Here is a 23,617-nt window from a genome sequence, read left to right on the forward strand (position 1 = left end):
ATGCACACTGTAAGAGACATGGTATAATGACGGCCCGAGTGCAGGAGATTGCTCTAGGACCAACGCTGGACCACCAGGGACTTTTGGCAAGTCAGGGGGGGGGGGAGTCAGGAGGGTAGGGGGTTTGAAGTTAATTAAATTTAAATACTGAATGCAACCCTAAAATCCTTCAATGTTTGAAAATCAGAGCCGCTATGCTGGGAGCTAGAGGAGAGCTGTTGCATTCATCGGTCTTCGACGGCTTCGCCCCGCTTGTTGCACCCCTATCTCGGCTCCTCCCGCTTACTTGGGCAAGATGGCTACCGCAGCGTCATCTAGCCGACTTCTCTGGCGCCTCCGGAACGGCTATGATGCAGTCGTACGCCATTGCTTTTCCCAGGTACCTGCTAGGGTATGCACGCGTGCAACCCATGTCTAAGTACACCCAGTAGCGCGAACCTCGAGGGCGTTCCCTCTGCTGACGTCACGCCACCCTGGGTATATCTACTTCTCAAGATTGCTAGCTCGTTGAATTGGCAAAGGCTCGAATAGACTCGTATTGCTCGACTGTTCCTGTCTGCGCTACTCTGCTGCTTCTCTGCGGCCTGCGGGAAGTTTTCCTTCTGCCCTTCAGGGTTTACTACTAACTTGGGTACCCGCTCCTCAGGAGCCCTCTGTTCTATTTCAGGTGCCATTCAGGGATCAGGCACTTGCTCCTCGAGGGCCTGCTCTCCCGGCCTCAGTGCCTGGACCTACTACAACCATCTGGTGGAATCGCATCCATTACAGCTAACATCAAGTGAGTACATTAATCTCTCATCTGTCTCATCCACAGTATTTGCTGCGGAACCTCCTGACATCATCTTGGAGAGAAGGGCTCCCTCTGCCGAGATCCCTGAGACTACAACTCACCACTGCCACCTGGTGGCTACTTAAAGCTGTATAAATAAAGATTTATTCCGGTGTTTTGTGTACATGAGTCTAGCCCAGTGTTGTGGCTCCTCACGGGGCTCCTTCCCATGGGCGTGGTCATCTCCACAGCACCCAAGGATCCACTAAAACACATGTAATAACAACAAGAGCATTTTAGTGCACATACAAGTCTGGAGTCTTTCAAAATCTGATGATCTACAGAAGCTCTTTCATATGCATGTTTAATACTGTCAGAAGATAACCTCTAGTGAGCAATCTAGAACTCAATGCTTGAGCTTGCAGTAAAAATTCTTGTTTGGTAGAGGAAATACGACGCATTCTAAGTAACTGACCAATAGTAAAAATAAATCTCAACTGGAAAGGATGAAAACTTGTATAATGTAATAGTGTTTCTCTCATGGACTTTTCGGTATACAGTAATGTGTAGTCTATCATCACACTTGGATATCCAAACATCCATAAAAAATATGAATGAAAAATGCAAAGGTCTATAAAATCTTGAATGGGTGGCTTGAGTAAACAGGGAACGGTTATTTACCTTTTCAAATAATAGGGAAAATAAGGGAAGCTCCATGAAGCTAATAGGCATGTGTTTTCTTTCAGTTCATTATTAAACTGAAGTTTGTCAGAAGATTTATTTATTTAAGCTTTTTATATACCGACATACACTGTGAGTATCACATTGGTTTACATTAAAACATGAACTTAGCTTAACACTTTACAGAGAACTCATCATATATACGATTGAGAAGAACTGATTATAAATGTGAAAATTAGAACTTAAAGCGAATAATGTGAGCTTGGCTTACAGCATTTAATTGAGATTTCTTTATAAATGTGTAGAGAGAGAGAGGTCTAGGAAAGAGAGAGGAGGGGGTGGGGGAGGGAGCTGGGTTAAGGGCTAGCAGGGAGGGAGGGGCCGGGGGGCCTGGGAAGGGGCCAGTGGGAGAGGGATGAGGAAAGGGGCGTGGATATAGCATGAGGGAGAGGCGGTAGGAAAGAAGTCTGCATGGGAAAGAGATAAGAGGTCAAGAGGGAGGAAAGTGCCTGAGGAGGTTTCAGCCTGTGCTGGTGTATGCCTGTTTAAAGAAGATGGGGTGAAAACAGCATAGTTGGGTTTAAAAAGGGTTTAGACAAGTTCCTAGAAGTAAAGTCCATAAACAATTATTAACCTTGTAGATTTGCGAAAACCACTGCTTATCCCTGGTTATGTTCAAGAAGAACTAGATATGTTCTTTGGGATATTGCTGAGTATTTGTGACTTGCAGTGGCCACCGTTAGAAACAGGATGCTGGACTTGATAGACCTATGGTCTGGCCCAGTATGGCGTTTCTTAGGAGCATATATATATTAAATCACGTTTCTGGTTTTACAAGTAGTTTAGGACAATATTGTTCAAATGTAGCATCATGAAGCAGTACCTGTTCAAACTATTCTGAGACGGCAGGAAGCACAGCATGCAGCAGCATCTTATTGCCAGGAAGTTTGAGCTGCATGGTATCTATATTTCCACACTGTTCTCATGATGAGTGTGGAGCTGCGCAGGAGTACGGGTGCCATGCAGCTCACTGTGACTTGAGGGCCACACAGGAGTGCGCAGAAGGGCAAGATAGTAAATAGGAGGAAGTGAGATGAGCATGAACAGTGGGAGCTGGGGAAGGCAGAGAGGGTAAGAGTGAGTAATGGAAGCTGGGAAAGGGAGGAAGTGGGAGGAAGCAACGGGGGCTGAGTTGAGGTTCAGAATGAGCAATAGGGGAGTGGGAAATGGAGGTGGTGGGCGTGAGCAGTGGGGGCTGAGAAAAAGCATGGGGGTGGAGGGGGCTGGGGAAGGCGGGGTGTTTTTGTTCTGATGGATCCTGAGGAAATAAAAAGTTTCTACTGTGTTCCGAGAAGAAAAGTTTGAAGACCATTGGTTTAAGGTGGTCGTTTTAATCCGTCGGAATTTTTTCCCCAAATGAGGATTTCCCACACTTATGATCTCTGAATCAAGTTGCTAGGGTGCTAGTATCATTTGTTGGTCTAATTCTGTACTGAGTTGCTATGGAAATGCTTATTTACTTAACTAGTGCCTACCGGTGTCACACAGATGCTTCTGGCAACTCAGAATCATTTCCATTTCATCAATATAAGACCTCGGATAAACAAGAGAAGTAAAGATTCACTTCATAATAACTGTTCATGTAGATGGGCCAAAGGTTTTGAATCATACACAGGTGAAACATTTTTCTCAAATATTTAGAATAGTTTCTTGGAGAACAGGGACAACTGACTGTTAGGAAGAAAATTTAATTTAATAAAGAGAAATGTTTGTAGATTCATTTTAATACTCAAGATCTTTTCAAATTAATATTGTAGTTGCTGGAAGAATATATATCCCATACTACCAAAAGAAATGTATAATGAAATAGTTATGCTCTGAAGCAGAGGTTCTCAACTCAGTCTACAAGATGTACCTAGCCAATCAGGTTTTCAGGATATCCACCATGAATACGTAGGAGATAGATACATCTTCCTGTATGAGATGAGATGCTAGTTATTTTGAAAGATAGAGGGCATTTAGCATACCTCATCTCCCAGGAACACTTGGTAAAGCCAAATAAATTTTACTTTGTACCATTGTACTGAGTCTGAGTGTTCTTGTTGCCCTGGCCCTGAGTCCAGAAATTATGGACAGAAGGACCAATTAATATATCATAAAGAAAATCTCTTCCTCAATTTGTTAAACTATAAGGGCCATCATATGTGAACCGTATAGCTTTGTTATATTTTTCACGGTTCAACAGTTTTAATCATCAGCCTTAAAGCATCACAGTCCAAACCCTTCATTTCAATCTACTCTCTCACATTTTTCGAGAACTTTTTATATTTTGCAATTAAAACAGTCAACTAATCTGCTATCTCTGAGACTGATGTTAACCTTAACATGGATCCGTGCTTCACTACTACATTGGGGAAACTCAATGACCGGCCATCATGTGTCTGCAGTTATGTCACTAAAATGAAGGCATTTCATTATTTAAACTATCCAATCCACTTGGTTATCTCATTGTGGTTAATTACTACTTCACATCCTTCATTATGATTAAAAACAATCCATATATTAACAGAAATCGGTAAATATATTGATCCAGCTGATGTGAATAATACAAAATTGTCTTAAATCTTATCAAAACAGCATTTAATTATATGACCATATTCTAACTCCTCATGGAGACTTCTTGGTTTCACAGTTTTAAATTTTAATATTAATATTAATATTGTTCCCAGTATGTCACCTTCAGTTAGGGATCTCTAGCGCATATTCCTAAGAGTACATGTGCCAGAATAATCCATTTTAAATTCCCAAAACTACGACTGCTTTCCAGGCAATGTGTCACTAAAAGTGCTTGAATCTTTCTTGTCTTAATATAGCTACAATGTTCAATTAATCGCACTCTAATATTTTGCTTGGTGCATCTTTATATAAAGTAAATTACAGGGGCAAAGGGGTGTGGTGGGGCCTTATTATAAATAGGAGCTCTTGGCGTTTCAAACAAGGAAATCTAGGTGCAGGCTCAGCTTATTAAATGTTGGTACTATATTATTTGAAATTCAGCATTTGTTTTATTTTCTCTCTGCCAGGGCCTTTAAAATCGAACTACTCTCCCATCTTTGAGAAACTACTCTGCTTGCAATCCAATTTGAAAACAAGCTTATACTTGGTGATTTTAATTTGCATATAGAAACATAGAAACATAGAAATGACGGCAGAAGAAGACCAAACGGCCCATCCAGTCTGCCCAGCAAACTATGCACTTTTTTTTTCCTCTTACTTGTTACGCTTGGCTCTTAGCACCTTTTAGTTTTATTTCCCTTCCACCCCACCATTAATGTAGAGAGCAGTGTTGGAACTCCATCTAATTGAATATGTAGCTTAGTTAGGGGTAGTAACCGCCTCAATAAGCAAGCTACACCCATGCTTTTGTTTACTCGACTATGTAATTTAGTCCTTGTTGGTTGTTGTCTCTATATATAGATACTCTTTTCTACATTGCCCCTGCCGTTGAAGCAGAGAGCTATGCTGGCTATGCGTTGAAGGTGAAGTAACAGACTTTCTCCCCTGCCGTTAAAGCAGAGAGCTATGCGTTGAAAGTGAAGTATCAGACTTTCTCCCCTGCCGTTGAAGCAGAGAGCTATGCTGGCTATGCGTTGAAAGTGAAGTATCAGACTTTCTCCCCTGCCGTTGAAGCAGAGAGCTATGCTGGCTATGCATTGAAAGTGAAGTATCAGACTTTCTCCCCTGCCGTTGAAGCAGAGAGCTATGCTGGCTATGCGTTGAAAGTGAAGTATCAGACTTTCTCCCTTGCCGTTGAAGCAGAGAGCTATGCTGGCTATGCGTTGAAAGTGAAGTATCAGACTTTCTCCCCTGCCGTTGAAACAGAGAGCTATCCTAGATATGCGTTGAAAGTAAAGTATCAGGTTTATTTGGTTTGGGGGTAGTAACCGCCGTAACAAGCAAGCTACACCCCGCTTTTTTGTGAATGCAAATCCTTCTTTTTTTTTTTCCACATTTCCTCTTACCGTTGAAGCTTAGAGCAATGTTGGAGTCGCATTAACCGTGTGTATGTATATTGAATAAGGGTATTATCTCCAGGTAGTAGCCTTCATTCCCGCGAGCCACCCCGTCTTCATTCACGTCCTCTAGATTTGATGGATCCTCAGTGTTTATCCCACGCCCCTTTGAAGTCCTTCACAGTTCTGGTCTTCACCACTTCCTCCGGAAGGGCATTCCAGGCATCCACCACCCTCTCCATGAAGAAATACTTCCTGACATTGGTTCTGAGTCTTCCTCCCTGGAGCTTCAGCTCGTGACCCCTGGTTCTGCTGATTTTTTTGATGGAAAAGGTTTGTCGTTGTCTTTGGATCGTTAAAACCTTCAAGGTATTTAACCTTGAAGGTCGGTATAGAAAAATGCTAAATAAATAAATAAGTATCTGAAAGTTTGAATCATATCACCCCGCTCCTCCTTTCTTCCAGGGTGTACGTATTTAGATTCTTCAATCTCTCCTCATAACTCATTCGATGAAGACCCTCCACCTTTCTGGTCACCCTTCTCTGTACCGCTTCCATCTTGTCTCTGTCTCTTTGTAGATACGGTCTCCAGAACTGAACACAGTACTCCAGGTGAGGGCCTCACCAAGGACCTATACAAGGGGATAATCACTTCCCTTTTCTTACTCGATATTCCTCTCTCTATGCAGCCCAGCATTCTTCTGGCTTTTGCTATCGCCTTGTCACATTGTTTCGCCGACTTCAGATCATTAGACACTATCACCCCAAGGTCTCTCTCCTGCTCCGTGCACATCAGCCTTCCCCCCCCCCCCCCCCCCCCCTCCATCGAATACAGTTCATTCGGATTTCCACTCCCCATATGCATGACTTTGCACTTCTTGGCATTGAATCTCAGCTGCCATATCTTCGACCACTCTTCCAGCTTCCTTAAATCCCGTCTCATTCTCTCCACTCCTTCCAGCGTGTCCACTCTGTTGCAGATCTTAGTGTCATCCGCAAATAGACAAACCTTACCTTCTATCCCGTCCGCAATCTTGCTCACAAAGATATTGAACAGGACCGGTCCCAACACCGATCCTTGCTGTACACCGCTTAAAACCGCTCTCTCTTCAGAGAGTGTTCCATTTACCATCACACATTGTCTTCTGTCCGTCAACCAGTTTGCAATCCAGGCCTCCACCTCGGCACTCACTCCTAAGCTTTCTCATTTTATTCACCAGTCTCCTGTGTGGAACCGTATCAAAAGCTTTGCTGAAATCCAAGTAGATGACATCGAGCGCTCTTCCTTGATCCAATTCCTTGGTTACCCAGTCAAAAAAGTCAATCAGATTTGTCTGACAGGATCTTCCCCTGGTGAATCCATGCTGCCTCTGGACCAGCAGTTCTCTGGACTGTAGATAGTTCACTATTCTCTCTTTCAACAGTGACTCCATTACTTTTTCCACCATATGGATGCGATATCGATAATAGAGACTGTGGGCCAGATTTTAGTACCTACGCGCGGGCGTAGATTTGTGCGCGCGCAACCCAGCGAGCACAAATCTACGCCGATTTTATAACATGCGCGCACAGGTGTGCACATGTTATAAAATCCAGGGTTGGTACGCGCAAGTGGGTGCACACTTGTGCACCTTGCGTGCGCCGAGCCCTAGGGGAGCCCTGATGGCTTTCCCTGTGTCCTCCAAGGCCGCTCCGAAATCGGAGCGGCCTCGGAGGGAACTTTCCTTCTGCCCCCCCCCCCATCTTCCCCTACCTAAACCCCCCCATACCTTTGTTATGCAAGTTGCGACTGCCTCCAGGCAGGCATAGGATGCATTCGCGTGCTGGCCTAGAGGCCCTATGGAGGCCTCTGGCCATGCCCCCGGGCCGGAACACCCACACCTCGCCCCTTTTTTCAAGCCCTGGGACATACGCATGTCCCGGGGCTTGCTCGCGTCACCAGGCCTATGCAAAATAGGCTCGGCGCGTGTAACCCCCCTTCACACGTAAGGCTTTAAAATCTGCCCCTGTGTGTTCTCCAGAGCAGGACCATAGTGTAAGATAAAACAAAGTCAGATCTTCGTGAAAAATAGGCCCCTGCCATAGCAGATCCCTCTAGACCGCTAATCAGAGAGGAGAGTCCACCAGGAGCTTCCACATATCTGCATTCCACCGCCTCCTGGGCCAATCTAGCACCACCAGAAGCACTAACCCGGTGTGTCTCTCAATCCTCCAAATCATTCTGCCCAACATGAGTCATGGGAAAAAGGCATATAGAAGCTTGCCTTCTTCCAGCCACTCCTGCCTGAGGGCATCAATGCCCAAAGATTTCAGATCTCTCCACCTACTGAAGAAACAAGGAACCTTCGCATTGTGTGATGTCGCCAGCAAGTCTAGAAACAGGAGTCCTAAGCAGCCCACTATGAGCTGGAAACTTAATTTCACAATTCCCATTTTCCTGGATCCAGGAAAATGTTGGGCCGAAAACCGGACGCTCAATTTTGCTGGCGTCCGGTTTCCAAGCCCGTGGCTGTTAGTGGGCTCGAGAACCGATGCCGGCAAAATTGAGCGTCGGCTGTCAAACCCGCTGACAGCCGCCGCTCCGGGTCTAAAGGAGGCGCTAGGGACGCGCTAGCATCCCTAGCGCCTCCTTTTGCCCGTTTATACTGCACCACCTAATTTAAATACAGAATCGCGCGCACAGGCGAGTGGCCTGTGCGCACGCCGGGAGAGCGGGCGTTCATCTGCTCTCCTGCGGACTTTACTGAATCGGCCCAAAGGTCTTCCTGCAATTTATCACAATCTGCTTGTGATTTAACTACTCTGAACAATTTTGTATCATCTGCAAATTTGATTACCTCACTTGTCATATTTCTTTCCAGATCATTTATAAATATATTGAAAAGTAAGGGTCCCAATACAGATCCCTGAGGCACTCCACTGTCCACTCCCTTCCACTGAGAAAATTGTCCATTTAATCCTACTCTCTGTTTCCTGTCTTTTAGCCAGTCTGTAATCCACGAAAGGACATCGCCACCTATCCCATGACTTTTTATTTTTCCTAGAAGCCTCTCATGAGGAACTTTGTCAAATGCCTTCTGAAAATCCAAGTATACTACATCTACAGGTTCACCTTTATCCACATGTTTATTAACTCCTTCAAAAAAGTGAAGCAGATTTGTGAGGCAAGACTTGCCCTGGGTAAAGCCATGCTGACTTTGTTCCATTAAACCATGTCTTTCTATATGTTCTGTGATTCTGATGTTTAGAATAGTTTCCACTATTTTTCCTGGCACTGAAGTCAGGCTAACCGGGCTATAGTTTCCCGGATCACCCCTGGAGCCCTTTTTAAATATTGGGGTTACATTAGCTATCCTCCAGTCTTCAGGTACAATGGATGATTTTAATGATAGGTTACAAATTTTTACTAATAGGTCTGAAATTTCATTTTTTAGTTCCTTCAGAACTCTGGGGTGTATTGCTTTTAGTCTGTTTAAAGAACTATTTTATGAATGTACTATCTGTTACATGCCTTGAACATATGGATATGTGCAGAATACCAGCTTTTAAAATAAGTAAGTCCATGCATCAACTGCTCTTCCAGCTGAGTGAGCTGCAGGTGCCGCCTTTCTCCCATATAATCTGCTGTACCAAGCAAGATAATTTCTCATCCAAACATCAAAGCTGGCAATTGCACCAATATCAATTAAATTGAAAAACACTCATTAGCCATCTGTTTATTTTGTCTTTCCATGTAGTCAAATGTATCAAGTGATCCAGGTTATCCACCCCCTCCCCTGTTTGATTTTATTGTCATCCATAATAAGTGGGTTTCTTTCCTCCAGCTACTGTCATGTCGTAGTGCATTCATGATAGTATAATTACTGCTTTAGACTTCCTGGGCACATATGAAACTAAGGTGAGATCCTCATCAAAAACAAAAATGGATGAGAATTTCTGTCTTGGGATCAGGCTCTATTTCATTTGTAATGTCAGCCTTTTTTCTTCTGATGATGCCTAGGTAGGTCAGGTTTTCACTTAGCAGTTTGTCTGCTAAGTATGTGCTGGTGAAAAAGCTATCACCCACAGCATTCTTTGATGAATTTTACCAGGACTGAAGCAGATTTTGTACAACTGTTCTTCTCCAGCTTATTTGCCCAAGTAGATACGCCATTCTGGGTTGTGAGATGTTACCACATTACAGCACCATACATTTTGATGCCATATTTTGAAGGTTTGCTGGACATATATGACCTAAAGCAGTAGTCCCCAACCCTGTCCTGGGGGCCCACCAGCCAGTCGGGTTTCCAGGATATCCACATTGAATATGCATGAGAGAAAATTTGCATGTTATGGAGGCAGTGCATGCAAATTTTCTCTCATGCATATTCATTGTGGATATCCTGAAAACTTGACTGGCTGGTGGGCCCCCAGGACAGGGTTGGGGACCACTGATCTAAAGGGACAGTAATCCATGAAAGCTACCAGCTGCTTATCCATAGTCAGGTGTATGCATTGCCATCTATTTGGACTGCAAAAACCCAAGGAAGCAAAGCAGTAGTATAAGGTGGTGAGTAGGGCCAGATAGGGCCTGAGGAAGTACTAGGCAAGCTAGGTCTGGGCCTAGGACACTGGCCATTGGGGGGGGGGGGGGGGGGAAGCCACTTCAAGAGGCAGAATTTTGAGGTGGCAAAAAGTGCCCCTTCAAAATTCTGCCCAGCCCCCGCCTCACCCTGCCTTCCTCCCAGTCGTGCCACCCTCCCGCCCCCCACCCCCAACACTCACAAAAACCCCTGGTGGTCCAGTGAGGGGGGCCGGGAGTGATCTGGTACTCCTGGGCCGTTGGCTGCCACTAACCAAAATGGTGCCGGTAGCCTTTAGCCCCTACCATGTGACAGGGGCCGGCTAATGGCACTAGTAGCCCCGGTCATACGGTAGAAACTAAAGGTCACCGTTGCCATTTTGGTTAGTGGCAGCTGATGGCCCGGGAGTGGCAGATCCCTCCCGAGCACCCCGCTGGACCACCAGGGGTTTTCGTAGTCTTAGGGTGGGGTGGGAGGGGGGCGGGGTTATTTTATTTAAATTTGAGGGGGTGGCGGCATGTGGTCCCCACCCTTTGAGGTAGGAGTCAGGGCTGCGACCGGGGACAGGACAGGGTGGTGTCGGCGCGACCGGTGAGGGGGTGGGGGAGGGACAGTACAAGGCAGAAGGTGCCTGGGGCACCTAATCCCCTTGCACCAGCCTTGGGGCCAGAGGCATGGGAGGCTCTCCCTTCTCTTTCTATCCCTTCTTCTATCCCTTCTCTTACCCCTTCTCCTCTCCCTTCTCCTATCCCTTCTTACCCCCTCTGCCTTCTCCTGTCCTTCTTATCCACCTCTCCCTTCTCCTCTTCCTTCTCAGCTCCCTCTCCCTTCTCTTATCCCTTATTATCCATCTTCTTCTCTCCCTTCTTCTGACCTTACTCCTCTTCCTTCTTTTACCCCTTCTCCTCTCCATTCTCACCTCCCTCTCCCTTCTCCTTTGCCTTCTCCTAACCCTTATCCATCTTCTTCTCCCCTTCTCTTACCCCTTCTCCTCTCCCTTCTTATCCACCTCTCCCTTCTTCTCTCCCTTCTCTTACCCCTTCTGCTGTCCCTTCTCCTATCCCTTCTTACCCCCTCTCCCTTCTTATTCCTTATCCCTTCTCCTCTGCCTTCTACTATCCCCTCTGCCTTCTCCTCTCCCTTCTCCTGCCACTTCTTATCCAGCTTTCCCTTCTCCTCTTACCCCTTCTCCTCTCGCTACTCTTACCCCTTCTCCTGGCCCTTCTTATCCAACTCTCCCTTCTTACTACCTCTCCATTCTCACCTCCCTCTCCCTTCTTCTCTGCCTTCTCCTCTGCCTTCTTATCCATCTTCTTCTCTCCCTTCTTCTGTCCCTTCTCCTCTCCCTTCTTATCCAGCTTTCCCTTCTCCTCTTCCTTCTCTTACCTCTATTCCTCTCCCTTCTCCTCTCCCTTCTTACTCCCAATCCCTTCTCCTGGCCCTTCTTATCCAACTCTCCCTTCTTACTACCTCTCCATTCTCACCTCCCTCTCCCTTCTTCTCTGCCTTCTCCTCTGCCTTCTTATCCATCTTCTCTCCCTTCTTGTCGCTTCTCCTTTCCCTTCTTACCCCTTCTTCTCTCCCTTCTCATATCCCTTCTTATCCAGCTTTCCCTTCTCTTCCTTCTCTTACCTCTATTCCTCTCCCTTCTCTTACCCCTTCTCCTCTCCCTTCTTACCCCCAATCCCTTCTCCTGTCCCTTCTTATCCACCTCTCCCTTCTCTTCTGCCTTCTTCTCTCCCTTCTCCTGTCCCTTCTTATCCACCTGTCCCTTCTCCTCTTCCTCTTACCCCTTCACCTCTCCCTTCTTACCCCCACTCCCTTCTCCTGTCCCTTCTTATCCACCTCTCCTGTCTCCTCTTCCTTCTCCTCTCCCTTCTTACCCCATCTCCTGTCCCTTCTCCTATCCCTTCTTACTCCCTCTCCTTTCTCCTATCCATTTTAACTCTCTCTCCCTTCTCCTACCCCTTCTTATCCACCTCTCCCTTCCCCTCTTCCTTCTCTTAACCTTTCTACTCTCCTTTCTTCTCTCTCTTATCCTGTCCCTTCTTATCCAGCTTTCCCTTCTCCTCTCCCTTCTCTTACCCCTTCTCCTGTCCCTTCTTATCCATCTCTCCCTTCTCCTCTCCAACTCTCCCTTCTCTTCCCCTTTCTCCTATCCCTTCTTCTCTTGCTTCTCCTGTCCTTCTTATCCAGCTTTCCCTTCTCCTCTTCCTTTTCTTACCCCTCCTGTCCCTTCTTATCCACCTCTCCTGTCTCCTCTTCCTTCTCCTCTCCCTTCTCTTACCCATCTCCTGTCCCTTCTTACTCCCTCTCCCTTCTCCTGTCCCTTTTACTCCCTCTCCCTTCTCCCATCACTTTTTACTCCCTCTCCCTTCTCCTCTGCCTTCTCCTATCCTCTTATCCACCTTCTCCTCTCCCTTCTTCTGTCCCTTCTTATCCATCTTCTCTACCTTCATCTGTCCCTTCTCCTGTAACTTCTTAACCACCTCTCCCTACTCCTATCCTCTCTTACTCCCTCTCCCTTCTCCTCTGCCTTCTTCTCCCTTATCCACCTCTCCCTTCTCCTCTTCCTTCTCTTACTCCTTCTGCTGTCTCTTCTCCTATCCCTTTTTACCCCCTCTTCCTTCTATCTCTTTTTACTTCCTCTCCCTTCTCCTACCCTTTCTTATCCACCTTCTCCGCTTCCTTCTCCTATCCCTTCTTATCCATCTCTCCCTTCTCCTCTTCCTTCTTACCCATTCTCCTCTGCCTTCTCCTATCCTTTCTTATCCATCATCTTCTCTCCCTTCTTCTGCCCCTTCTCATCCACCTCTCCCTTCTCCTCTTCCTTCTCTTACCCATTCTACTCCTATCCCTTCTTATCCATCTTCTCCTCTCCCTTCTCTTACCCCTTCTCCTGTCCCTTCTTATTCACCTTTCCCTTATTACTCACTCTCCCTTCTTCTGTCCCTTCTTATCCACCTCTCCCTTCTCCCTTCTCCCCTCTCCTGTCCCTTCTTATTCACCTCTCCCTTCTCCTCTCCCTTCTTATTCCCCTCTCCCTTCTCCTGTCCCTTCTTATCCACCTATCCCTTCTCTTCTGCCTTCTTCTCTCCCTTCTCCTGTCCCTTCTCCACCTCTCCCTTCTCTTACCCCTTCTCCTGTCCCTTCTTATCCACCTCTCCCTTCTTACTACCTTCTCCATTCTCACCTCCCTCTCCCTTCTCCTCTGCCTTCTTCTGTACCTTCTCCTCTCCCTTTGCCTGGCCCTTCTTATCCAACTCTCCCTTCTACTCTTCCTTCTCTTACCCCTTCTTCTCTCCCTTCTCCTGTCTTCTTATCCAGCTTTCCCTTCTCCTCTCCCTTCTCTTACCCCTTTCTCCTATGCCTTTTTCTGTCCCTTCTCTCCCCTGCTCCCTTCTATCCCTTTCCCTTCTCCTGTCCCTTCTTACCCACCTCTCCCTTCTCCTGTCCTCTCACATCCCTCTTCCCTTCTTCTGTCTCATCTTCTCTCCCTTCTCACGTCCCTCTCCCTTCTTCTGTCCCTTCTTACCCCTTCTCCTCTCCCTTTTCTTTCTCCTGTCCCTTCTCACTCCCTCTCCCATCCCTTTCTCCTCTGCCTTCTCTCCCTTCTTACCCCTACTCCCTTCTCCTCTCCCTTTTTCTGTGCCTTCTCCTATCCCTTCCTACCCACCTCTCCTGTTTGTCACATTTTCTTTCCCTTCTTACATCCCTCTCCCTTCTCCTGTCCCTTATCCACCTTCTCTCCCTTCTATCCTTTATCCACCTTCTCTCCCTTCTTCTGTACTTTCTTCTCTCCCTTCTTACCCCCTCTCTCTTCTCCTCTCCCTTCTTGTCCCTTCTCCTGTTCCTTCTCCTGGCCCTTCTTATCCAACTCTCCCTTGTCCTGTTCCTTCTTCTCTCCCTGCACTTGGGCCGTAATAGTCATAGACCTTAAAGCACATGCACTCTTTATATCCATGTGATTCCTTCACCGTAACTGACTCAAAGTTAAAGGGACAATTAATCTAGGAAAATTTTCTACCTCACAACCCCTCCCTCAGCTCCCCCCCCCCCCCCCCCCCACACACAGACAGCAAATCCCTACCTCAGATATCTGAACACCCACTTTTTCTGCCCTCTCCCCCTGTGCCTTTTGGATACTCACCGTGCACCCATCCTCTCCCCTCCCCTGGCTGGAAGAAGGCTCACATCTTACCTGTGGAGTACCATAGATCTTATGGGGTCAATTCTTTTATTTGTCTCCCCCCCCCCCCTGACTGTCAGAAGGATCATAATCTTACCTGTGGAGTACCATAGATCTTATGGGGTCAATTCTTTTATTTGTCTCCCCCCCCCCCCCCCCCCAAATCCTCCTTCCCACCCTGTCCTTTTTGTAACAAAACAAAGTCACGGAAAAGCACAATAATATAAAAGGGCACTGTCAGAGCATTCCACTGAAAAATACCATTTTTTGTATGAATGCTTCAATTTTTTTCCTGGCCTTTCACATCACACTGCCCAACCACTCTTATAGAGAGGATGTATTCCTGTATGGGAGGCCATGTAGCTATGCATCTACTAGGTGGCAGTGACAAGGGCCACTTTGATGATGAGAGCCATTCAGGAGAATGACCTCCAGTTTTAAATTCTACCCCTTAATTTTTGGGGGGGAATAGAACATTTTTTAATCATTGAACTTTTTATTCAACAGATGTTTTGAAATATTTTATTGGTGTTTGGGGAAATTTTCAATATTCTATTCATTAACTGGTTTGACATTTTTTTTATGAATAAGATTTTAATATTATGATTGTTTTATATTTCTTGATTTTATTTATTGTTTTATGAAGAATGGTATTCTGTTTTTCCATTGTTGCTCTGCATATAGTTGCTGGCTTGTTGTGGGTTCCAGTTCAGTTCTTCTCAGCTCGTTTGCTTGTAATTTCTGATCTCTTTATTCTGTATTTGGTCAGGGTCTCTGTGTTGTGCATATGTGACCAAGGTGAGGTATTTTGCTGGCATGTTATTTCTGTGTAGGGATCTATAACAGCCTGGTATCCAAATAAGAGTTTTATTGGTGTTCTAGGGCCTGGTGTAATTTGTGCAGTGTTGCCTTTTCATAGATAAGGTTGTTAGGATTGTTTTGGTATGAGAGGTTACTATATTGTAATGGTAATTGCATTTATTCATGGCTTTTTGAGGGCCAAGCCCATAGCCAACATGCATTACAAAAAATCAATTCCATAGGAGTTCCAAGTGTCTTTTTTTGCAGAGTTTTCTGGTTGGCACCACAGCAGTGCATGTAAATATAATATGCAAGTTGTAAGTGATATTTTTGCCTCTGAAGACTATACTTTTGAATGTTCTTTGTCATGTACAATTTGGTATAAATGCATAATTTAAATTGTCTGCATCTGTAAAGGGTGTGGGAGTGTGTGTGTATGTGGGTGTGGAGTTTGTGCAAGGCTGTACGGTTTGCCTAGGATACCTAATACCCTTCCCTATCCATGGTTCTGGGGGGGCGTGTCACTTTTTAGAAATACAGATTGCTGGAGGGAGGAGGTTTTTATTTGATGTGCCTGGGCCACAGACCAAATGAATCGGGAGGGGGCGGGCAGCACAGTAATTGTTTGCATAGGGCAGCAAAAAAGCCAGCACAGGCCCTGTAAGGGGACTTTAGTTTCTAGTGTGCTATTCAGCAGTGAGCAGCCTCAGGAGGCAGCACGAGATAATCATCCCCTGGGGAAGAGCAGTGCCTTGGCCTTTTCTCTCTGGTCCACTCTCAACACCAGCCCCAGCTACTGCAACGGGGTGGCATTACTGTCCCAGGTTAAAGGAAAAGCAGTATCAAAAGGTGCATCTGGGAAAGGATTGCCCTGAATTATGTTAAACTAAGTAAAGTATATAAACTAAACATACGTTGTTTACAGTGAGGTGCCATGCACACCATCATGGACTGACATAAGCAGTTACCAACCGTGACATCAGATCACAATGAAATGCTACCAAGATAAAGGAAGGGGATAACTGGAACTTGTGGGATAGAAAACAAAGGGGCAAGTCCTTCGTAAACTATCAGAATACTGCAAAAACAAATAAAATACCCAAGGCCATCCATTTCTACAACCATCATTTTATTTGTTATGGAAGAATTCCCACTAGTATTTACATAGTGCAAAAAAGCTATTACTCCAAGATGCATGGTAGACATATTATCCTTCATATAGCAAAAAGAAAAAAAAAAAACAAACAACTTGTGTGTTTTAAGGACTCCACTAGGAAGAAGTATTTCAGTCTTTTTAAACCTTGACTGGACTGCATCATCATCAAATATAACACATTAAATTACATATTAGTAGAGATCAGAAACTACTATATTGTTAGAAAAGGAACACACCAATACACAACAATTTATGAACAGTGAAAGGTGAGCTATGCCCACTGGTAATGTATTAGCTTTATAACGAGTATGAATTTCAAGTTAGGTAGAACTGATATAATGTCTTAAGTACAGGAGCAGAGTGAGGAGGGAAACAGTACACAACGAAAGCTTCTCTATGGCTGGCTGCTCATTCATTTGTCTTTCATTGCTAAATGTATTTCACGTCATTTGTTTTCAAAGTCATCATTTAAATATTTCAAACTACCATGTTAATTAGTTGGCACAACTTCACAAAAAATACTTTCAATGACAGTTTGTAAATAACACCAACTTTTCCAACCATAATACTTTTTGCATAAATATCTTTTAAAGTCATGTTTTACTCAGGTTTAAGTACAAGAATTGGCATTACACGTATTCTGCATACAAGACTTTGCTGACATAAAACATCAGCCGTCTTCCATCTGGTAAAAGGGAAATTATACTAGTGCATTATTTAGACATAACAGAAAAGCTTCATTTTTAAACAAAAGAACCAACAATTCATGTTTCCAACATTTTTTCTCTTTTTACATAACTAAGATACAGAATGAAGTCACCGACACATTCTAGTCAAGTTCATCTTAAGCCGGTTTCTTATAAAAGCTTCCTTACTGTCCCTATTTTACACCCATCTTTTCATACTTCCTAGCAGATTTAAATCCACTGCCTTTTTATTCCATTCTATACTGTAATTTTTTTTTATGTCTAGTATAAGGTACTAATGAAAAATCTGTATCCTCTCTCTTTCCTTTAGTACATCAGATTTAGCTGATGTGAGGAGAAAGAAGATTCGGATTTCATTCAGCTAGGTTGATTCTGTGTAGCCTTTGGCCGCAAACAAACATTGCTTGGTCATTATATTAAGCAACCATGTCTTGACAGAGGGCATTCATGTACTCCATATTATAGCCTCAACTCTATCATGCCGTTTAAAGCTGAACACCTCCATCAGTTTTAAGAGCTCTGGCAGATGTCACCAACAGCCTATGTCAGAATTTAAAGAGTTTCAGCATTAAAGAACTATCATGCTTTCCTAATAAACATATTTGTCTATACACTCCAACATTAATTTGTAAAGTATTTTAAATTAATCATATTGCACCACCCACACAAATTCCTGTAAAGAGTAGCAGGCTGTCCTGATGAAAACACTTTTTACTTGACTATACAAAAATCAATGCAGCAAAAAAAAAAAAATCCAACCATGATATTATGCACTTCTATTTGTTTTGATTATTCCAGTAAGATACTAAACTATTAAAAACTAGGGGTGTTCTTTAAGTTCTGTTTTCAAAAAACAGAAGCCTAGAAGTGATAAACTGTCTGCAAAAAATTCCCCTTTGACTCTTAAGATTGCTTTGTCTTCGGTTTGGGACATGCAAGTTGGGTTACAAGCAATTATACCCTGGCAGGCATTAACTAAAAAGAAGAATGCCTTCAATTAACACTTCTGTCTCTAAAATAAAAACATGCTTTATACAACTATGTTTTAAAGTAGAATATTAGCCCAGTATTAACATGTAGGAGAAACTACATCTTTACAAACTGTATAGAGTACAATGGCATATTTCTATGATTTGTACTGCAGGTGTTCACAGGATCAGGAGTAACAATGAATTATAACTTTTACATACGGTACAAGTGGTCAACCTCTATCAGTGGTAAATAAGAAAGCAAATACAATGTTCTAACATTACAAGGGACATCCTGGGTTTCACAACTGGCTCACTTTCCACATTATTTAGCTATGTCAAGCTCTGTCACTGTCACTTAAAGCTAGCAATAACCTGATACTCCATCATTAACCCTCAAAACACTATCAACAACTTTTTTTTGATTCACTACTTGGATGGTAGGTGCCTTGTTTTCTAAATCCTTTGTATGTGTCTTCTCCTGTGAGCAAATTAAGAAAGGTAAAGAAAATAACCATAACCTGAATCATATTTACACTTAATATAAGTAGACTGAAAATTAACCAACCATAGCATCTTAATGTAAGAAATGTTTAAAAAGAAAAGAGTGGGGGGGGGGGGGGGGGAGAATAAATGGCAGTTTAATTTCAAGAGAGATAGAAAGGTAAAAGATTAGAAACTTGATAATGCTATTACACCAGGGTCAAGCATTATTTGAACTACTGAGCCTGAATTATCAAAATGAACTTTACAACAAATGTTTTGTATGTTTCCTCTTCTTAATGGCAAGTTTTGTCAGTTTAAAATGCCCATTTCCTAAAGATAGCAGAAGACTGTTAAGACCTGCCCTACATGGTCTCCAGCCATCACTCCTCACCTTTGCACTCCTGTAAATGCTTCTTCCTTCTGTCTAGGAAACTAGCTCCAGTAAGTTTAAAAAAAAAAAAAAAGCAATCCTCTTTCAGGAAATGCAGTCAACACAATGAAACTTTGGACAAAGACTAGTTTAGCCACAATTATCAAAAGTATTATTTACAAAGACAAAGCAAGCTCAGTCTTTACATTAGCCCTTGAAAGAGGCTTTTCATAACAACTCTGCCCAATTAAAAACACATTTCTTGTGATCAAAATGTCTCCTCTAGGATTCATACGTGGGATTCAACAAACCTAATTCTACAGGAATCATCCTTCGATATTTTGATCTATTTTGGCCACTTTAACCATTTGCTTAGCAAATTCTCCTTTGTCTGTAATAGTACTCATGTTATCATGTAATGCACATTTGTGTGTTTCAAAGTTACAACAAAGAAAAAATATTTGAATCCCCTCTCTTCCCCCACCCAAGGCTTCTTGGTTCTTGTTTGTTTTTTTTTTATTCCTGCTTTAGTCAGTATAAGACTTTTGTATCTTTTCTGGAGCTACTGCCTCATTTCCATCCTGAAGAGCCACCCTTCTTATATATAGAAATCTACCATCTCTCAGTGTGACTGTCCAGACAGATTCCAAGATGAAAGTGAACAAGTTCAAAGCATTTAGCAATTTCAGCCTTCTTTTCTCTGCAGACTGCCATCCAATAGTCACTATAACAAAGCTTAGATTTGCTACACTGTTGAAACTTTTTTCTCTCCATCTACCAATGACCCTCATTTTATTTTGCAGAAATAAACACAGTACCCTTTACTGTGAAAAGCGAATAGCAGGGCAGCATAACAATAAAGAGTTTAGAAAATGGGCACAGACACACTTCCATCTTCTCTGGTTGCATAAAGCGAATTCTGATTCATAGAAAAGCATTTTAAAGCACCAGCCCTGACACATTTTAGATGATTCAATTGGTAATTAAACAAGATCATTACTGTCACCCTGTTTCATTCTCATTTTTAGTTGAGAACAGAGGAAAAATAGGTGTTTAAAGCCTATGCCACTTAATCCTCCCAACACATATAAATCAATGTCAATCAAGGCAATGTTCTGTCAACACCAATCAGAACCCCATGTCAGTTTTACAAGCATAGGTGTAAAGCATGAAATCAGCGTGAACAGCTGAAGAGCTATCCTGGGAAAGATTTTTTTTTTTTTTTTTTTTTAAACGAGGCACATAGCCATAATAAAAAAAAAAAATACATATATTTATCTACCTTTACAAAACGACAAATAATGAAGAGACTAACGAACAAGACCAAGAGAGGAAGCATCTGGCTCAAGATACCAGTGAGCTGAAATTTTAAGTGATCTAGATAGTGCTACTAAGTTTAAAAAAATATTTCTCAACTAATGCTCTTGTATTTGTGATTTTTGTTGTTCTATTTTAAAACAAAAGTTAAATTAGTCTATTCTACTGCAATTTACATTAGCACTAGCAGCTTTCTCCAAAATGCAAACCCCTGTATGCCAATTAAAAAGCCGCCATCATGGTTAAATAAAATACTATGTACAAATGTTCCTTAAAATCCTCTTTTCCCTTCTTTTGCTCACACAAAATGTCTTTTAAAGTGAAGCAGACAGATCTGTGTTTTATGTCCTAGCCTAGAAGTTCTCAACAGCAACAAACTGGCCTGGTTTTCAGGATGTCCACAAAGAATATATCTCAGATCTGCAGACACTTGGTTCAAGAACTGGGTTTGTTTGCATATCTTGGTTATTCTAAAACAGCAGACCTATTCAGAGCCCTCTGTTACTGGGAATTGAGAACCCCTGCCCCAAAAATGATATACAGACCATGTGGAACCTCGGAGTATCCAAGCCCATTAATATTTATAACCTTCAGCTTAAATACTTTCATATAATTAACATCACATTTTTAAAGAATTTAGCTTAAAATCACTCATAATTAGTTTTTTCCTATAAAAATGTAAAACTATGCAAGAAATGACTATTAAACATTTGCGTAAAGCAACTGTCACATGGATCCTGTTTCCAGGCAACTGAAGCTCCAGTATGTTGAAAATTTTGCATGTAGATATAGAATTTTTCACATAAATTCCCAAAAAAGAATAAAAAAACCCCATTATCCTCCTGATTTAAAAAAAAAAGATGACTTTAGAAATGGCATTGTGGTTTTTCAATTTTTGCCTTCATTCTTTAAGAAATGCATTTACCATTGATGATACTGAAAATCAAAGAGTGTGTAAAACATCCAATACCACCATGGAAATACCTTAAAACCAGTTAATTTACAGTTAATAATCGCTGACAACTGCACAAACCAGAAACTGGTATAAAATTTACAGATAAAGTGAAAAAATATTTTGGACTTTCATAAAAGTTTTGTTTTCGCAATTTCTAATAAAACGCCACCTACATGAAAAGTCTTTCATCCAAGTGCAGCTTCCGCAACATGTGAACGAAGCCACAGACTACGCCTGGAAATGAGCTTTAATGCTAATTGAAAGACCATCACTAGTTTTTACGGAAACAAGTAATAAAGAGAGCTATAAAAATATTTTTGTCAATTAAATACAGGTATTAATATTCAACAGTGCAAAATATTGAGATGAAGCCTATAAGGTAATAGCCAAAACCCTTTCTTGAGTTAATTTTCCACATTTTAAAAATTTCCAGAAGTTTATTTATTTATTTATAGTTTATAACCAGAATCAGAGTGCTCTTTATTCAGGGATGTGCCACTGGGAGGTTTTTCTGTGGGGCACTGCTTTCGTGCTTATCAGCTGTCCATTCCTCGCTGTCATTTCTTGGGTCTACCTGTTCAGGAGTTTCGGCCTCGTCCTCTTCACTCTGTTCAGCATTATCCTCCTCTGCACTATTAATGATTTTGCCGAGCTGAAGGGTTTCCATAGTTCTTTGGGTCTCGGAGACCCAGGACTGAATGCGACTGTTCAGCTGCACCTCTACGGATATGGGTTCATGGGTGTAATCATCATCACCGTCGCCGTCATCTTCTTCTTCTTCTTCTTCTTCAAGCATTCCTGGTACCAGAGTACTAGTGGTACTGGTCATGGAAGAATTTAAAATATCCCTGCAGCTGCCATCCAAAGACCCTGTTTCGGTACTTTGTTGCGAGGCCCATTCCAGGTTGTCATCTGGTTTCATCCCCTCTTTGTCAGCTGGTGTTGATTTCCCAAGGTTTGCAGTTGAGGTAGTGTTAGTAGTGGCCATTAGCGATGTTTGTTTATTGACAGCAGCTTTCTCAGTTGGAGGGTTCCCAGACTTTTCTGGTGTAGCAGTCCTGCATAAGGCTTCTTTATCAATTTCAGATGTTTCTAATGCATCTGAAGTTTCCACCATTTTTCTCCAATTGGTTTCTGTGAATGACAAAACAGACCACTATTGCTCAGGCAAAACATGTCCAGGATATCATTTTAAAAGATTTTCATATTTTCAAATTTCCAATATTCCTAATTTATAAGAAATCTACAATACAAACTTTACATGAATGTCTTCAGTACAGAGTAATACAACAAGGAGATACAGAAGGCTGAGCCAGGAATTAGAGAAAACACTAAACTTAGCCAACATGTACCTAGATATAATAAAACTTCTTCTAAACCAAATGGAACTAGTTATCAATATAGAGAAAACTGAATTCTTACACCTTGAACGAACAAACATAACGATAATTCAGAACCCAATTACACTCAATATCAACCAAAAGATACAACTAGCTGAGAAAGTATGAAACCTGGGAGTGATAATCAATTCAGAACTAAATATGAAACATTTCTCAAAATGTAAGAGAGGGATACGCCAAACTTATGACTCTTAGGAGACTAAAACCGCTACTAACGCCTACCAACTTCCACTCTGTGTTACAAGCCTTAATCTTTTCCAGTACTGACTACTGTAATGCCCTACTACTGGGCCTACCATATACCACAATAAGACCACTACAGATACTACAAAACACAGCTGCAAGAAGTTTAACTGGTAAAAGTAGAAGAGAACATATCACCGAAACTTTACTAGAACTACACTGGTTACCCATTGAACAAAGAATACAATACAAGACTTTATGCACCATACATAAAGTAATACACGATGAAAAAGCAGAGTGGCTGAACACAGCCCTCCACGTACATACCCCCCACAGAAACCTGAGATCAGCAAACAAAGCACTGCTAACTATTCCCTCAGTTAAGACGGCCAGACTAACTCAAGTAAGGGATAGGGCCCTATCCCTAGCAGGACCCCCAATATGGAACAATATGCCATTAGAAATCAGACTGCAAAGAAACATAAAAACCTTCAGAAAAAGTTTAAAAACATGGCTATTTAAGCAAGCATACCACAAAGAGAATTGAGAGGAGAACCCAGGGAAATGTTGGCTGCGGTCAGTCAAACTCCCACGCACACACACCTTTTTTCTTAATGCGTGTGTTTCATTTTTATACTCTAATTCTCTTTTATCTTTAAACAACAAAGAACTAGTCAAGTAACACTTTATCTTAAAGCTGAGACAGAGAAAACTGGACATGACTTATAACACCCACCAAATATTATTTGTTATGAAACTATGTTACAGTATTTTTTATGGCACCTGTTTAATTGTTAGAACTCTAGACACTCTATACAAAATATAGTTATGTGCCCTATTGTGAACCGTTGTGATGGCATCCGCTTAACGACGGTATAGAAAAGATTTTAAATAAATAAATAGATAGATAGCAAACCGCTAAGTGCTGGACAATCCAGACAGTCCACTATTATTTTTTTTTTTTTTAGGACTTCCAAGATTGTTTGCTGAAATGTTTGTTTAATAATAATCAAAGTTTAATTACTGATAAATGAAGCAATGTAGCACTCTTTCAAAAAAA

General features: G+C 42.5%; 1 protein-coding gene across 2 annotated transcripts in view; it reads right to left on the reverse strand.

Annotated features, from left to right (window-relative positions):
• Positions 1-16,127: 16,127 nt before the first annotated feature.
• The window catches only part of SECISBP2L (SECIS binding protein 2 like), a 111,251-nt gene continuing 103,761 nt past the window's right edge, over positions 16,128-23,617 (reverse strand). Inside the window, exon 19 of one of the 2 annotated variants that reach the window (XM_029574945.1) lies at positions 16,128-22,108. In XM_029574945.1, coding sequence (XP_029430805.1) covers positions 21,459-22,108 — 650 coding nt within the window. In that variant the 3' untranslated portion in view covers positions 16,128-21,458. The remainder of the gene's footprint in view (positions 22,109-23,617) is intronic. The other variant, XM_029574946.1, reaches the window with a different exon arrangement.

Source organism: Rhinatrema bivittatum, chromosome 13 (assembly GCF_901001135.1).
Source record: "Rhinatrema bivittatum chromosome 13, aRhiBiv1.1, whole genome shotgun sequence".
Taxonomy (NCBI): domain Eukaryota; kingdom Metazoa; phylum Chordata; class Amphibia; order Gymnophiona; family Rhinatrematidae; genus Rhinatrema; species Rhinatrema bivittatum.